At 39.7% G+C, this 17035-nt stretch overlaps 1 protein-coding gene across 20 annotated transcripts in view; it reads right to left on the bottom strand.

Moving 5' to 3' along the window:
• Positions 1 to 17035, bottom strand: part of Lrrfip2 (LRR binding FLII interacting protein 2) — a 102819-nt gene that overhangs the window by 18646 nt on the left and 67138 nt on the right. For 11 of the 20 annotated variants that reach the window (XM_076917400.1, XM_034483961.2, XM_076917407.1 and 8 more), the window contains 5 exons: positions 16237 to 16281; positions 14751 to 14867; positions 11788 to 11859; positions 6016 to 6186; positions 65 to 157 (listed from right to left, as the gene is read on the bottom strand). In XM_076917400.1, the coding sequence (XP_076773515.1) occupies positions 65 to 157; positions 6016 to 6186; positions 11788 to 11859; positions 14751 to 14867; positions 16237 to 16281 (498 nt within the window). The remainder of the gene's footprint in view (positions 1 to 64; positions 158 to 6015; positions 6187 to 11787; positions 11860 to 14750; positions 14868 to 16236; positions 16282 to 17035) is intronic. The other 9 variants (XM_076917402.1, XM_076917405.1, XM_076917408.1 and 6 more) reach the window with 1 other exon arrangement.

Raw genomic sequence — 17035 nt, 5'->3', positions numbered from 1 at the left:
CCCAACCGCCATCCTACCCAACTCATTTCCAAACCGAGCATCTCCACAATGGAAGCGCACACACCTCGATGAGCTCGTCCCTCTGCCGAAGGCCTTCTTTGAGTTCATCCATCTTATGCTGCAGCACGCTGCACATGTGCTTCTGTCTTTCTAACTCCTGTTATTAAGAAAATGCTGAGGGTTAGAGGGTGTGGGATAGACACAAAGCTGGACACGTGTAATTTATCAGGGCCCCATGTGACTTCAGAATCATGCTTAGATGGCTGACTTGCATGAAAAGGGTCACACTTTAAATCTCCATCTTACATGATGAAGGAAGAAAAGCACCAAAATGGACAGCAAAATGTAGGGACTTTTTAAAAACAGGTCACTGTGGAGTAGAGGATTCCAATATCCAAAAACAATAAAGAATAATTCTAATTAAAATTGTTAGAATAGCAAAAGCTACCACAGAGTAAAGATAAGAATGACAACTACCCAAGAAATTATAATCTATGTTCAGAGACAAAGATTTACTATGCTTCCTAAAATAACAACAATAACAACAACAAAAACCCACTGACAACAAGGAAAACCAAGCTAAAGGCCAGGAAACAAGAAGGGAACAACTCCGACACGACACATGCTCACAGGAAAAAAGACATTAGCTCTGTGTGTCAGCACACACAGCTATGCAGGATGACTTCTGGACAGCAACACTGTGAACACCGTGACTGTGCACAACAGAGTAACTGCAGCAGGAGAAGCAGGAGAAGCAGGAGAAGCAGGAGAAGCAGCGAAGCTTTGTGTGCCTTACACAGAGCAGCGCTCACTGTGTGCTGCTGTTCTCTAAGGGAGGAGCACAAATGGATGTGTTTCCATTATCTCAAATGCTGTATCTCTTTTTAATCAAAATTGGCTGACATATCTTCTTGGCTTATAAAAGGAAAGACAGATCACTAAATGTAAGAAAAGGTCTCCATGGCTGGAGAGATCACTCAGCAGGTAAGAGCACTAGTTGCTTTTGCTGAGGACCTGAGTTTGGTTCTCAGCATGTGGTGGCTCACAATCATCTCTAAGTGTAGTTCCTGAAAAGCTAAGTCCTTCTTCTGACCTACACAAGCACCAGGCATACATACGGTGCACAGACATACACAAAACAAAATGAATGAAATTTTTTAAAAAATAGAAATAAAATAAAAAAAGAATTCCTGCTAAGAAAGAGGAAAACAAGGATAAAAGACAAATAAAATTTAAATTATGTCCTTTGTTTGACTTCAGATCTACCTATCTTTACATAGGTAGAGTTCAATTTAAAATGTGGCTCCAGGTAGAAGAAATAGCCCATGTCCTGGCAAATGAAGACCGGGGGTGGGGGGGGGTGGGGGGGTGGGGTGTGTAAATGTGGCCCAGACGGGACAGTGTCCAGCCTTGTAAAGGAGGAGCTCCATGTGAGTGTTGTAAGTCAAGATGTGTGCTGAGGAAGGCAGAGTGGTAGCCTGGGCTAGGGAAAGGGTCAAATGTCTCTATTACTTAATTTGTTTAGAGTTTACTTTTGCAAGATTAAAACATACAGCTTTCACACACGACAGTATAAAAAATCCTTCTGAACTATACCGTTTAAAATGGCTAAAATGGTTAACTTTATTGTGGTATGTCTTTATCATAATAAAAAAAATGTTAAATCTATTTCAAGTAACTGTTAAAGAACAGTATTTTGGCTATGCATAGCCTACTGTCCCAAAGAGAAGGCCAAGTCAACCACTATGGTTGCTTTCTATAATTACACCAGTGTTAATGTGGTCTTGCTTTTCTGAGTGATGTGCAGTACAGCAGTAAGAATTAGGGCAGAGGAACTGGAGAACATCGGGAACCAGATGCAATCCCTACAGTCATGCATATAAACTTGAACCATTACAGACAGCATAGTATATCTTCTCATATAAACAGACAAGGGCCCACATACATATTTTGACTGAAAGGCCATGAAGTGATTGACTGAGCATCAAGAGCAGCCTCAGGCCTTCGGGAGAACATGGGAACATGAAGGCCTCCTTTGACAAAGGATGCTAAAGATAAGGTCAGGACATCCTCGTCTGTCAGAAAGCATGGAGGCCACCGATCAGTGAGCCCTCCAAAGTGCTTGGGAGTCAGCAGAAAAGGGGCTCACAAGCGCCAGCAGTGGGAAAATCTGAGCATCAAAAGGAACAAAAGCTGAAATGCACAACACACAAATTTATAAAGACTTCATAAAGGATGATTGGTCACTGTGAAAGTTTAACTCCTTATTTTGAAACTATAAAAGCAAAAGAGTCTTTATTTTGACTTTCAAAACTATGCGAAGTGTCTCATCTAGGTAATAAAAAGTGAAGCCGGCGGTGGTGGCTCACACCTTTAATCCCAGCACTTGGGAGGCAAAGGCAGGCAGATTTCTGAGTTCGAGGCCAGCCTGGTCTACAGAGTGAGTTCCAGGACAACCAGGGCTACACAGAGAAACCCTGTCTCGAAAAACAAACAAACAAACAAACAAACAAACAAAAAAGTGAAGATCCTCTCTAAAGATGGACATGATAAAAGATAATAAGGCCACAAAGCTTAAGGAGGTTAAAAAAAAACACAAAAGGGGGAAGACAGCTACAAATCACTTATTTGCTACATAATCGATATCTGAAATATAGTCTTACAACAGTAATAAAAATTGAAAAATGAGCAATTTCAAAGGAGAAACCAGAAGCCCATGAAAAGATACTCAAAACTAGTAGCTTTATCAGAGTGCAAATCAGAGCTACATCCACTAGATGGCTAGACTGGAAAGGCCAAACTAGCAAACAGTGGAGAGGATGTTGGTAAAGAACACAGCCAGTAACATGGGCTAAAATGCTAACATTGCTTTGGAAAGTCTTCTGCTCCTCACTGGGTTTGTGCCAAATGACCCAGCAATCCCACTCTAAATAATTAGACAAAGGAAAGCAATGTCCACCCAAATCTACGAGGTGCTCATGTCAGCATTTCTCACGAAAGGCCAAAGGGAGACATGATCCAAATATCAATTAATGTTGCTAGATCCCCCAATGTATGTAGCTACCCTAAAGACGGAATAGTAAAGTGTCACAGAAAGAAATGAAGCACTTATATGTATGCCACAACATGGCTGACTCAGGATTACTATACTAAGTGTGAGATGGCAATCATGAGATAGTTCCTTTTATGATTTTGTTGATATCAAAGTCTAGAATGAGGAAATTTATAGAGACACAAAGAAGACCAGTAGTTACTTGGGCTGAGAGATCAGGCATAGGAAGATAATGACTAAAGAATATTCAGGTTCTACTTGAGAGAATGTCACTATTTTGTATGTGTGATAGATGCACCTTTATGTGAATATACTAAACTCCACTGAATCACAGACTTTAAATGGGAAGTTACATATGAATTGAATCATTTTTTAATTATTTTGTGTGTATGGGTGTTTGCCTGCATGTATGACTGTGCATCACTTTCTTGCCTGGTAACTGTGAAAGCCAGATGAGGGTATCAGATTACCTGGAACTGGATCTAAGCTAAACTTTAAATATCCAGCCACAGCATGAGAAGACAGCCAGCTACCTGGGCTCTGTAAAAAGGACCATGCCACTTCTGAAGCGGGCTTGCAAAAAAAGGGCTCCAGTTACATTTAGCTACATCTCTACACCTGACAGCCTGTTCATAGGAACTAAAGAGGACGGGGAATCCCAAAAAGACACTGTGGACATGAAAAAAAAAAAAGAAAATATTTAATAACAGCAAGCTCCTAGGACAGGCAATCAATTTTCCTCAAATCTAAACGGTACTGGGAAGAGGTAGAAAGAGAGTCATTAGCTAAGAGTCTCGATACAGCAACTAATTTCAAGGTGTAAGACTCACCTGGATCCCGGGAGGCTATGGCTAGGAGAGGATTGACTGGGGTGACGCAGGGATGATACAGGGTCTCAGGGTCTCACTGGACAGTCCCAGCTGGCCCAGAATTTAGTACTACACTGGGCTGGCCTCAGACTCACAGAGCATCCTCTTGACTCTAATTCTTCCATACTGGAATTAAAGATGCGTGCCACCATACCAATTTCTGTTTCTGTTTTGTTTTGAGAAAGGGTCTCAGTGTAATCCAGATGGCCATAAATCCATTATCCTCCTGCCTCAGCTTCTCAAGTGCTAGGATTATGTGCAAAACCATGACTAGCTTCTGATTTCTTTCTAAGCATAGAAAGAAAAAACTGTGTATGGCACTTTGAAATTACTAAAATTTTAATATGTAGGAATTGATATTAATTTTTCAAGTATGGACTGGTCTTTTGTATAAGCATGTGCATGCATGCATGTCTGTGAGTGTCAGATATGCAAGTGTGGATGCTGAGGCCTAAGCCAGGGATTTATTTTCTCACCTTTCATATTAAGGCAGAGTCTCTTGTTGAACCCAGAGCACACTGATTGTCTTGTCTCCCTAGCTTACTCCAGGTATCCTGACTCTGTCATGCCCTCGTATTACATGGGCACTGGGTATCCAAACTCTTGTCCTTAAGTTTATATGACAAGTGCTTTATCTGCTCAACCATCTCCAGCCCCTGAAATGTTTTTGTAATACAAAAAAAGAGAGAACATGTAGTCTGTCCAGATTAATTATTAAAATTAGATGCCTAAAATTTGTTTTAAATACAGAGTAGAAAAGGATGGGGCTGGGCTAACTATGGGTTGATGTCAACAAGAGGAAGCTGATGGACTAATTAGACTCTCTATTCTTTTTCTATGTTTAAAATCAATATAAATTTTAAATACTTATTTTTATTTTATGTGTCTGTATGAATATCTACATGCATGCATATGTACCATGTGTATGCTGGAACCTGCAGAGGCCAGAAGCATGGGTCAGATCCTGTGGAAGTGGAGTTACAAGCACCTGTGAGCTACCTGATATGGGTGCTGGCAATTAAATCTGGGACCCCTTGAAGAACAGCAAGTGTGCTTAGCCACTAAGTCATTCCTTAATAACAGCCCCCTTAGTAATTTGTTTTTAAATGTCAGATAAACTGGTTTCTTATTAAAGTACTATAACGTCATGGCATGTGAGCTTATCAAATGCTGTACAACTAGCCATCTCCCTTTATTATGTACAATTCAGATAGTGTTTCCAAAAATTTATCAACACCAATTTCCAAAACTGTTTTCTCTTTCTTTCTTTCTTTCTTTCTTTCTTTCTTTCTTTCTTTCTTTCTTTCTTTTAAGATTTTATTTATTTTATATATATGATGAGTACACTGTAGCTGTTTTCAGGCATTCCAGAAGAGGGCATCAGATCCCATTACAGATGGTTGTGAGCCACCATGTGGCTGCTGGGAATTGAACTCAGGACCTTTGAAAGAGCAGTCAGTGCTCTTAACCACTGAGCCATCTCTCCAGCCCTTCTCTTTATTTCTATATTGGCAATATAGCAGTAACTAATTTCTAACAATAATATCCAATAATTCTCTACTTAGAAACCAACTTTACAATGTCCAGGTCCAGTAAATGTTTAATACAACCCAATGTCTTTGCTACAGCTGCCTGAGGGCAGATATGACCTGTGGCTTTTATTCTTCAGCAGTATGTAACTTCTTCTTAAGAAAACACCTGTCGGTTTCTGACTCACATCTTTAAACTGCTGCTCCTAAGTAACTGGTTATTTGGAAAGTGGAATCTCTTGAAGTACTTAGAAACTCACAGAAAAAAAATCGCCTGTCTCACTGAGAGATTCTAAGTTCTGTCATTCTATTTACAATGGAGACAAAGAAGCAACTCAATGTCATTTTTGCAGTTAAAAGAATAAATATTTGAGTTCATAATCTAGTTTTTTAAAATGTAAAAAAATAGAAGTTTTTCCTTCAAAAAAAAATGTTTTTAATTGATAGGGCACTGGCTGATTTCTCAGGCCCCTCATTCTGACTGCAGTTCCCACCAACCCCATCTCTTTTAGACAAGCTTTGATTTTCTGCCCCCAAGACAGCGGTGTATGAGATGAGCAGCTACCTTAGATTTCTCTTCGTTTTCTCTGTAAAACTCTGCCATCTGCTCCTCCTGCTCTTCAATAACGTCCTTGAGGGTGTCCACCTGATAGATCAGATTGTTCTTCTCGTTGTCCAGTTGTGCATTGGACACCATGGCTTTCTTGTATTTCTCTTCTACTTCAGACAGAGACTCCTAAATAACAAAAAAAAAAAAAAAAAAACCATCAGCTTGACATGGTGGCTGCCCATGAGCGACACACAGGAGTATGGCCTGGCACATACACAGAAGCATTCCACACAATACAAGCAGGCTAGGCACTCCGTGTTCAGAATCGTGCACATGTAACAGAGAGATAAGAAGACACCAGTGCCTCTCTGACAAGTGGTCTCTTGCATGCCAAGAATACAACATTAAGCAGCAAAGAAAAAGTGTGCAGAAACATTTGTTTTTAAGAAACAGAAAATGTAAACAAATAATATTTTCAATAGTTTCTCTTGTAGTTTTTAACAAGCAAATGTCTAGTTCTACAAACATAGAGTTTGAGAGAGCACAGCCTCTCTCCACACAACCACACATAGCTCTGATTTTTCACTTTTGGCATTTGAGTTTTCAGTATTTCCTCAGTGTGTATAATGCTAATGTAAATAGGATGAACATTTTTCCTTGCAATTTTCCATCTCTGAGTCATTGTTAAATAAATACAAAAATCACTTAAGAGCTATTACACATGCCTGAACTTTTATATAATGCTCTAAAGCCTCTACCTACGATATTGCATACATATTTTAAAACAGTAAGTAACCTGATAACTGCAGTTGCCTATTGACTTATTAAAAGATAAAAAGAAAACTCATGTAGAAAAGCAACTTTTTTGAAATTTTTTTTAAATAACTTATTAAAAGATAAAAAGAAAACTCATTTAGAAAAGCAACTTTTTTGAATTTTTTTTTTAAATAATACAAATGTTTAACAAACCAAAATCAGTAAAACAGGCTTAGGACTCTGTAGTGAGAATTCTGGAATTTTGGTTTCTTTTTAAAAGTACAAAAATATGATTAAGAATATGTTTTCTGCTAGGCGGTGGTGGCACATGCCTTTAATCCCAGCACTTGGGAGACAGAGGCAGGTGGATTTCTGAGTTAGCCTGGTCTACAGAGTGAGTTCCAGGACAGCCAGGACTACACAGAGAAACCCTGTCTCGAAAAACAAAAAAAACAACAACAAAAAAAAGAATATGTTTTCTTTTTAATCCCAGGTGTGGGGTGTGACTACTCCGGACCGTCCACAGCAGCTGACTATGACTTGCCTCGTGCTCTAGCAGGGACATGACTTTTGCCAGCTGCAGATGGTTTCTACAATTGTGTGACATTTAGAATTCTGAGGACTTTTCAGAAGGTATATAAATACTAGGGCCCTGAAAGGCAGTATGGGCTGTTGGTTGGTTGCTGTGTTTGAGGTTTAATAGTTATGAACAGAAAAGAAACAAGGAGAAATTAGATATCCTGAGAGTCCTAATAAGCAGGAAAGAGTCTAATGATAATGTCTCCCCCTTTCCGACCCTGACTTTATTCTAGGATCTCTTTCCTTTCCTCTCTATCCTTTTTGCTCTCTTATCTAGTGTTAGGGAATGGAAAGAGAGGAAGAAAGAACAACCCGCAAAGTAGCCAATGACAGCTATAGGACTCCAGAACTTATAGTGAGAATTTTGGTTTCCTTAAAAACCCAATTATGTGACTGCGTTTTTGTTTTAATCCCAGGTGTGCGATATGGAGCTGCTTCAGTTTGTCCACAGCCGCTAACTCTGTCTCCTATTCTAGGAGAGGCATGGTTTTTATCAGCAACAGATAGTTAATTCTGGGGACTCTGGAGAGGGTACAAATTTAGAACCCCAGAGGGTCTGTGGCAGCTGTTGGTGCCCAGGCTGCTGGTTCATACTGTGGCTATGTTTGCTATTGCTGGACGGCTGGATATTCTGACAATAAAGACTGGACTTGCCCCTAGGAACTCAACACCCTTAATCAATAGGCAGTAGTCTAAAGATGTCTATGCCCTCCTTCCCCTCCATCCTTCTTCCTCTCCTACAAAGTGTTGGGGGGCTGGAAGGGGTCAGAGTGGAATAAAGGTTGGGAGGGAGGCAGAGGTGTAAGAACCTAGTAAAGTAGTAAACAAACCCATGAGAACCCTTGCATTTATGACTAGTTTTTCAACAAAGGTGTCCACACAATGCAAAGGGAAAACAATGAATGGTACTGAACAATTCACTGTTTAAAGAATGAAGACGGATGCCCAACACCACACACAAAAGTTAGCTCAAGATGAGCCAACCATCTAAATGCAAAGCTAACAACACTTTAGGGTGTGACTCCAAGTTTAACAGAATCCAAGGAAGCTCAGAATTAAGACACATAAACAAAATACATAATGCAATAAGTCCATGTAAATTCTGTGCAACATGAGTTCCTGTAAAAAGGAACTGTAAAAAACATATAAAACTTTAAAAGTGGGGCAGGAGAGATGGCTCAGTGGTTAAAAGCACTTGTACTTCTTTCAAGTTTGATTTGTGGCACCCACTACAGACAGCTTACAACTAACTACCTGTGTCTCCAGCTCTAAGAGATCTGATGTCTTCTGGTCTCTGGGGGAAACCACTTAAGTATACAAACATAAATAAAATATATTTTAAAGAAAGACTTTAAAGTGCCAAGGTGGAAAATATTCTAATTTTACTTGGACTTCAGGTTGGTCAGACAGTAACTGTGGTGGAACATGGTCCTCTCAGTCGCCATTAGCATCTTAATCAGAGCAGCTGGGATTTACTACAACAGATGGGGCCTGTTGAGGCTGGAGAGCTGGCTCAGTGGTTAAGAGGGAGTGCTGCTCTTGAAATGGACCTGAGCTCAGTTCCTAGCACCCAGTAAGGTAGCTCACAATCCACAGGCACACAACACTTTACACAGACACAAATACACTTAAAAAAATAAAAATAAAAAGACTGGGGCTATTGACATTGTGGAGAAGCTATTAGATCCTCACTTAAAAGTTTCCTGCCATTCCCTCCCCTCTGCACCTCCCTGCCAGTTGCATGTAATTCTGCTCCAGATGCATAGGATCTAGGAGAGGTGCAGGAGTATTTAGACTGTGGAGACTAGACTGGAGGAGGCACCTATGCAGCTATGAGGAAGCCTAAACCCTGCTGGAGTGACTGTTTGGTAACCATTTGGGGTTCACCCATGCTACTACAAGTAAGCCCCAGAAGCTCAATAGATCCCCAAGCTCAATAGAGTGGAATCATGACTCCAGTCTATTACTGGTGCCCCATCTGAGTTGAATAGACCAAATATACTAAATGCACCCAGAGACAGTTGATGTAACACTAGGTTTTGAGGAAATGTTTAATAATTCTGAAATGTTAACTATCAACTTAAAAATTGCTCTTAAAAATACCTAAGCAAAAAACACGGTAAGATTTTATAGGGAGAAAAAAAATGAAACATTCTTCCTTGCCCACCGTCCCTACAGAGGCACAGTGCTTGAGTCAGGCTGCTTCCTTTCGCATGTGTGCACAGGTACCCTCTTGCCTGGTTTACTATTTTTAACACTAACTGTATACATATATCTTGTTCCACAGCTTGCTACTTTTTCAATGAAAAAGCTACTTTTCATAAAAAGCTTATACTCACTAGAATGAAACAGGTAAATTACGTTCACTCATTTATTGCTCTAATTCTGTATTAAAATTTAATAAGGTATGTTTAATAGTTTTTAAATGGGTTTAGTCCTTTATAGAACCATTAAATATCTTTTATATCATTTATGCTTTTCAAACTATTTTACTACATTTTCTGAGAAATTCTACATACTATCAGTACACTCCATGGCATGGGGAAAACATTATAATACTCCTGATTAAAGGCCAGGTGGTAGGGAGTCTGGGACAAACTCTCCAAAAGTGCACATAATAATCAAGAACAATGTTCCAAGTAGCGAGGAACACCCCTTTTTAATAGGATATACCATAACACAATGGCCAATTACCAACTAGATACATTTTTGCTGTAATTTTTCTTCCAAATAAATAAATCATTTCAAGGATAAATAGAGCTCTGCAGTCAAGTTCAGTCACACACTGATATGGATTAAGAGAAGGAATCTTACCTGTTCAAATTTCAAATCATCAAATCAGATTTGTTTTTTTTCTTCAAGGAATTTAATCACAGATATAAAGTATAAATGAAATGTTTTAAATAAAATAAACAATAACAAACACCAGTTAGAAATCTCTTGACTCATTTGATTGCTGTCTGGATGTGCTGTTGTATAAGACTTTAGAGAGCATATATATGTATCTAACATACTGAATTTGTACCCTGATGCAAGGTATAAGTTATACCCTAAACGGAGGACTAAACCTTAAGATTTAGAGCAGTAAAAGAAACAGGCCATCAACTGACTGAGTCTCCTGGTGTGGACTCACAGCCTCATCTCACACCCCCAGGAGCACTCCTCACAAGACAGACTCTCATCCTCTTCAGTTCTCTGTCTTCACTGTGAATTCTGGACCATGCTACCTACAGAAAAGCTTTGACTAGTAGTGGAGTTATTTCAGATCATGATAGGAAGGAGTCAGGAAGCCTTGCTTATGAGGGCTGCCTGGTGTGTGTGTGTGTGTGTGTGTGTGTGTGTGTGTGTGTGTGTGTGATGCATGTCATGTGCTGAGTCACCTTTTGGAATGCCTTGCATTTTCTCTTGTAAATACTTGCTGGTGTTTGGCTTAAAAAAACAAACAAAACCCCTTTAGTTTTTTCATCATATCCAGCTTGAACTTAAAACTGAAACATGGAAGGGGTGGGCAGAATCAAATGCCATTTACAACCAAGTGTCTCCCAGACACATTTTCACTGGCAAGTACAGACATCCTTGTTGGGAGTAGATAAAAGTTATACAAATTGGCCTCCAAAAATTTTTTTAAAGATTAGATTTCTTAAAAATGTTTAAATTATATTTATTATTATCTGTATGCCACAGCACACGTGTGGCAGGCAGAAGACAAGCTGCAGGTGTCAGTTCACTTCTACCATGTGCATTTCAGGGATCCAACTCAGACATCAGGCTTGGCGGCAAGCTCCTTTACTCTCTGAGACATGTAGCCTGCACCAGGTTCATTAAGACACTAAACACATGTCATCCTTCTTAACTGACATACAGGCGAGAAAAGAATCAGTATGCATGCTTCAGGTCCCTTCTTCTCAAAGGGGCAGAGCAATGCTTCCTCCTTCCCACTTTAACTAGAATGGACTTGGTGACAGAATTAGGTAATGATTGTGCTAGGAAGAATTTCGAGGTCCAGTTCTCAAAAAAAAAATCTTTAGAATATTTGTGTTTGTCTAATGTAGTATGGTTAAGACCCAAGAGACAACTTAATATTTAACAGGTAGTAAAAATTGTAAGGAGCTGAGTGTGTTAACATACGGCTAAAATCCCAGCATCCAGGCCAAAACAGGATAACCATAAGCTTAAGATCAGCCTGGGCTACAGAGTCCCTGTCTCAAAACAACAAAAAGTACAAGTTACATTATCTTCTGCTCAGAATACCTCCCTGCAAAACCCACAGTAAACATTTAAACATCAGCCCAGACTGCAAGCTTCCCGTGACTGTGCTTTGCGGGTTAAGCACATGCTTGAAGGACAAACACTGTTAGTAAAGCTATAAGCAGTGGTTACTAGGACGCTGGAACCACCGTTACCGACACATCTGCAACAGAGCATGCATGGGCTGCAGCGGGAGCCCTGTACCTTCAGTTCCTTAAGCCCCTGCATGTATCTCCCTTCTACATCATGTATCTGGTCCTTCAGGTCATAGATGTCCTGCAGGACACAGGAGGGAACCATCGTACAAATATATCTCAAAACTCAGAAAAATCACATGAAGACACAAACTTAGCTCATCTAAAACTAGAGAAATTAAATATAAAAATACAAACATTCACCACTCTCAAAACACAGCAAGAGGAGAAATTAGTCTAGTATCAGTACTTTCTTGGCACTGAATTTTTTTAAAGATGGCATTAGAAAACAGGAACCAGGATATAAATATATCATTTTTTAAATGTATATTAATTCTAACATTTTTAAAATTAAGTTTTTAAATTTTATAAATCATAAATATTTTAGTATAATACTTCACTTCCAAGTAATAAACTATATAGTAAATTAATTAGAAGCAAATTTTACTCTTCATGCATAAGTTTCAAAACACGTAATATAGTATATATAAGAACTCAGGCACTTTTAAATTACATAGGTACTAAGCACATTAATTGGGAGAAAGAGAGGGAAGTTATACACAATGAGAACAATTTCCAGTGAGAAATTGTGTTCTGAGGACACATCTAAGTGGTGACAAGAGCATCTGCTCCAAAGGTTTCCATAATATTTTTTTAAATAGGCCAAATTTTATATGGAAAATATTATGTGTTGCATCCAATCATGTCATGTAACATCAAGGTAGGCTACAACTGCATCAGGGCTCTGAGTGCAGCATGGCACAGAATGGGCGGCTGGAGAGCATCTTGCTCGGTGATTTCCCTGCCTATCTCATTCCCTCTTGGATAGGTGTGCTAGCCTTGTACTCATTGATTCATTCAACAACCACTTTGCTAGGGGGCCAGCCCATCAGGAGTCAGGCACTAGGACCTAAATCCACCTCTTCCTCAGAGGCTATTCTTTGAAGGGAAAAATACTACACAAATGCCAAGAGTTATACAGGAGCTGCCTAAGTCCAAGGCTGGAATAGCTTGTCTCAGTGTCCTTCTGTCACGTGAGAATGAAGCCCCTAAAGGCAAACTTTTCCTTATGCAAACTCTGTGGCCTCAGCATTTACGCCTGGTCAATAGTAAGTGGAGTTCTTTGAGCTCCACTGCCCTGGCCAACTCTCCTCCCTGCTACTATTCTAGAACTCCTCTAGAAGGTTTTCTGCTATCTTGCAATTTCACAGCCAACCTCTTCTGCTAGCTACTTGGCAGTAGAAAGGCATGGCCACAAGCACATCCTCCAGGTAGCCTTATCTCCAACACTGCTGTCAGCTGTTGTCTGCTCTCCCTCAACTCTCAGCCTCCCTTTCTACCTGCTGAAGCCAACCCATGGAAATATAAGCAACCTCACTCTTACAAAAAGAAAAGGGAAGGAAAAAGGCAGCTATCCGTTTGATACTCCATCTCTTGACTTACTGCCCACTCTAATCTTAGTGTTATAAATTAACTTCAGGGCCAATTTCTTACATCTTCTCCCCTGCCCACCACATCCTCACTGTTCAAGCCCTGGGTGATAATCTCCCTCAGGATTATGGCGAGAGTTAGAGTTACTTTTAACAATGCAAATCAGGGGCTGGAGAGATGGCTCAGAGGTTAAGAGCACTGACTGCTCTTCCAGAGGTCCTGAGCTCAGTTCCCAGCAACCACATGGTGGCTCACAATCATCTGTAATGGGATCCAATGCCCTCTTCTGGTGTATCACACGCATATAAATAAAATAAATAGCCAGGCAGTGGTGGCTCACGCCTTTAATCCCAGCACTTGGGAGGCAGAGGCAGGTGGATTTCTGAGTTCAAGGCCAGTCTGGTCTACAGAGTGAGTTCCAGGGCTACACAGAGAAACCCTGTCTCGAAAAACCCCCCAAAATAAATAAATAAAATCATGCAAATCAAGTCATACTGCTTTCCTATGCATTACAGCAATTGTGGTTTGTATGCCCACTTCCATATGGCCTCACTTCCCCCACCACCACCCTACTGCTTCCTTTCACCAGCAATTCCTTCTTCCCTGTCCTCTGGCAAGCCTTCTGTACCAATGACCTTCAAGTTCTCTGAACTCATTCAAGAGAGACTCTCTTCCAGCTTCTATGCTTTATTCATTTTTATTCTTCCTTCAACTCTTAGCTCGGAGCTCGCTTCTCTGAAAAGCCTTTGCTCTCTTTTCCACGTCTTATGTGATGCCTTTCTAAACTAATTTATCCTGATCTTGGGACCACTGCACACTATTAGCTGGTTCAACTGATACGCATCAGTTTGTCTTTTTAAAGGACAGTGATCTCTTGAAGGCTAGATTACAACCAGCTGTCTACATGTCCACTGCCAAGTGTTCAAAAACTGTGACTGAGTGAGTGAGCAAGTGAGCAAGTGAGCAAGTAAATGAATGTAACTTCTCACAAATCTTGATCCATTCTTCAGATAACACATTCAGCAAATAAGACAGTCAAAAATAATTGTTTGGTACATTCTCATCTTCAAAATAAATGGGTTAATAAATACAGAGACTCAACTGATGGATCAAGTAAACTTTCCACTAGCTGACGTATTTCTGTTATCCAAATACTATTCTTTTATAACTATGAAAAACTCAGAGCCTGTATTCCAGTACCTAATACGATAATGGCTCAAAAGACTAACAGTTCCTTCTTGTTGTTCTTTATAAACCCAAATATTTTCCACTCAAAACATGGCAAGGTCATTCTTAAGAATTACTTTCATATAGACAACATAACTGTTTGGCACTAGCAGAATCCATTACAATGCCATCAAATCCTCAGAAGAGAAAACTGAAGAAAGAATAATCTAATCCACTCCTCTCAGCTCTGAAATATCCAGGTAAGATTTCTGAGCTCTGATGACCATGTCTTTACAGAAGTCACATGAAATGTTAAAGTTCCATGGACTACCAAATCCAAAGCTGCTTTTCAAAGGCAGACGAACTATAGCTTACCCGCAGTTCACTTAATGAGGTGTCTGGGTCTATTAAGCTGCTGGTGTCCCCACTACCCCGTCTGGATGAATTTCCACTTAGAGGCGTTGTTGCTGAGGCAGAATTTCGAGATGAAGGCTGAAAAAAAGGAAAAAAAAAAAAGTGACACTTGTGAGCTGTCTCGTTAGACATTTGCTGTGAAGATAAAGCAAGGGGCAGAGCAGTGGGGCCTCAGATGAGCATTCTAATAACGCAGTCAACAGGGACCACGTGCAACACATGCTGGTCTCAAGCAGGGTGAGCTGTCAGGATAACAGCTGTTTCAGAACTAATGTCTAATTAGTACTTCTCTACCTGGGTTCCTACATTGCTTAAGCAGCCCACCTTTGCTAAGAAAGATGAACTATTTTTGGCTAAGAGCAAGAATATTGTACACTGCTATGAATTTAGACGGCTCTTCCCAAAGCCGTCTGTTGGCTAATAGCAGAAAACTGAACTATCTAGAAGACTTGTCAAGTGCCATGAGAAACCACTTGAAATGAAGCTGATTCCAATGAGATGTAAGTATAAAATTTACACGAGACTTTGAAGGCTTTCTGCAGAAAAAAAAAAAACGTGAACAAAATGCACCACAGTCATCTTGGTAGAGTGTTATTGACTGCTGCAATACTCTTAAGTCCAGCAATAGGCTGAGGTAGGGGACCAAGGTCAGCCCAGGCTACCTGACTCAAACATCACAAAACAAAACATTTCTATTGATTCTGTATTGAAATGTGTTGGTTATTTGGGTTGAATATTATTTAAATTGATTTTATTTTTTCTAGAATGTGGCTAAAAAAATTAAAATCACACAGGCTTATAGTTCTGCTTTGCATTATAAAATTTAATACAGCACAACATTTTCCTAACTTCTTAAAAATATGTTTAGAAGCTGGATGGTGGTGGCACATGACTTTAATCCCGGCACTTGGGAGGCAGAGGCAGGAAGATCTCAGTGAATTTGAGGCCAGCCTGGTCTACAGAGTGAGTTCCTAACACAGAGAAAACCTGTCTAAAAAAAAAAAAAAAAAAAAAAAAAAAACCAAAAGAACAACAACCAGAAAACTGTTTAGGAAAAAGAACTTCACTGCAGAACACGCCTCCACAATGAAGCTATCCGAGTTTCCTTACAGAAGTGATTTAGCTACAAGAAAAACAATCAAAACTATGAGCGCACTGGTCTATTCCTAGACACTTAGTTTTCATGTTCAATGGCTTCTCAATGTCAGTTTTCAAAGACCGGGAATCAATCAGTAGCTTTAGGATGACATCCAAAATGAGCAAACTCTTCTCTCCTCGTAGGACTTTCACATGATCTAAGGCCGCAGGAATTTTGAGGGGTCAAGAACAGGAAATAGACGACGAGAAGAACCACTCTGTCGGCCAATTGTGCTGAACAGAGTGAAAGAGTCACAGGAAGCATGGGGCTGACCTCGAGAGCTCCATCCATCAAGAATTTTATACTCACTCTGGTGTAATTTTCAGCATACTGTTTGTCAGATTTTTCATCCAACTAGAAAAAAAAATAAGAGATAAAAATCAAGAAGACGCTCAGCATTGTTGACTTGATTTGGGGAGAGAAGAGCAATCTCAATGGTGCATTCTAAATTCGGTGACATGTGGAACCAAAGTGAACACATTAAAACTAGAATAAAAGTTATGACAACATGTCAAGAACTTTTAGTTCACATCCTAAAGAAGATCAGCAGAAAGCAAGCAGCATAGATTTAAAATTTTAGGTTGTTTAGACAGATTTTCCTTTAAAATTAAAGAAAACTACATACAAACCTCATGTGAACACTACAAACATCAATACAAAATGTAAACATTATTAAGATACAGAATAATGCATAAAACTATTTAATGACAAAAAAGGTTATATAAACTTTTCTTTTTACACAGCAAACTCAAAGAATACAAGAGGTTATAAAAATTGGCCTTTCTCCCCACCAATCCCTGCTCTACAAAGGACAATCAACCCAAGTCTCTCAAAACCTTAACAACAATGTCCCAGATACATTTTCTCACTCCTTTTCCCCTACTTCACTTTTCTTCATAGAATGTCTTATTCCCACACTATTACACTGATCTATTTGTTTGTTGTCTGATCTCTGTCATGCAAACCTTATGTCTATATAGACTGTACTCGAAGAACACAGACCAGCACCTGGTGTGTAAGGGCTCAAACACTACACCCATCTGTCCTCACAAGACTTCTTTTGTTTTAGTAGCTGCACAGTGGCAGGTCATCTTGACATGTGACATGC

The sequence above is a fragment of the Arvicanthis niloticus genome, chromosome 21 (genome assembly GCF_011762505.2).
Source record: "Arvicanthis niloticus isolate mArvNil1 chromosome 21, mArvNil1.pat.X, whole genome shotgun sequence".
NCBI classification, from domain to species: domain Eukaryota; kingdom Metazoa; phylum Chordata; class Mammalia; order Rodentia; family Muridae; genus Arvicanthis; species Arvicanthis niloticus.
The sequence above is the reverse complement of the archived record's forward strand: the minus strand, read 5'-3'. Positions and strand labels throughout refer to the sequence as shown.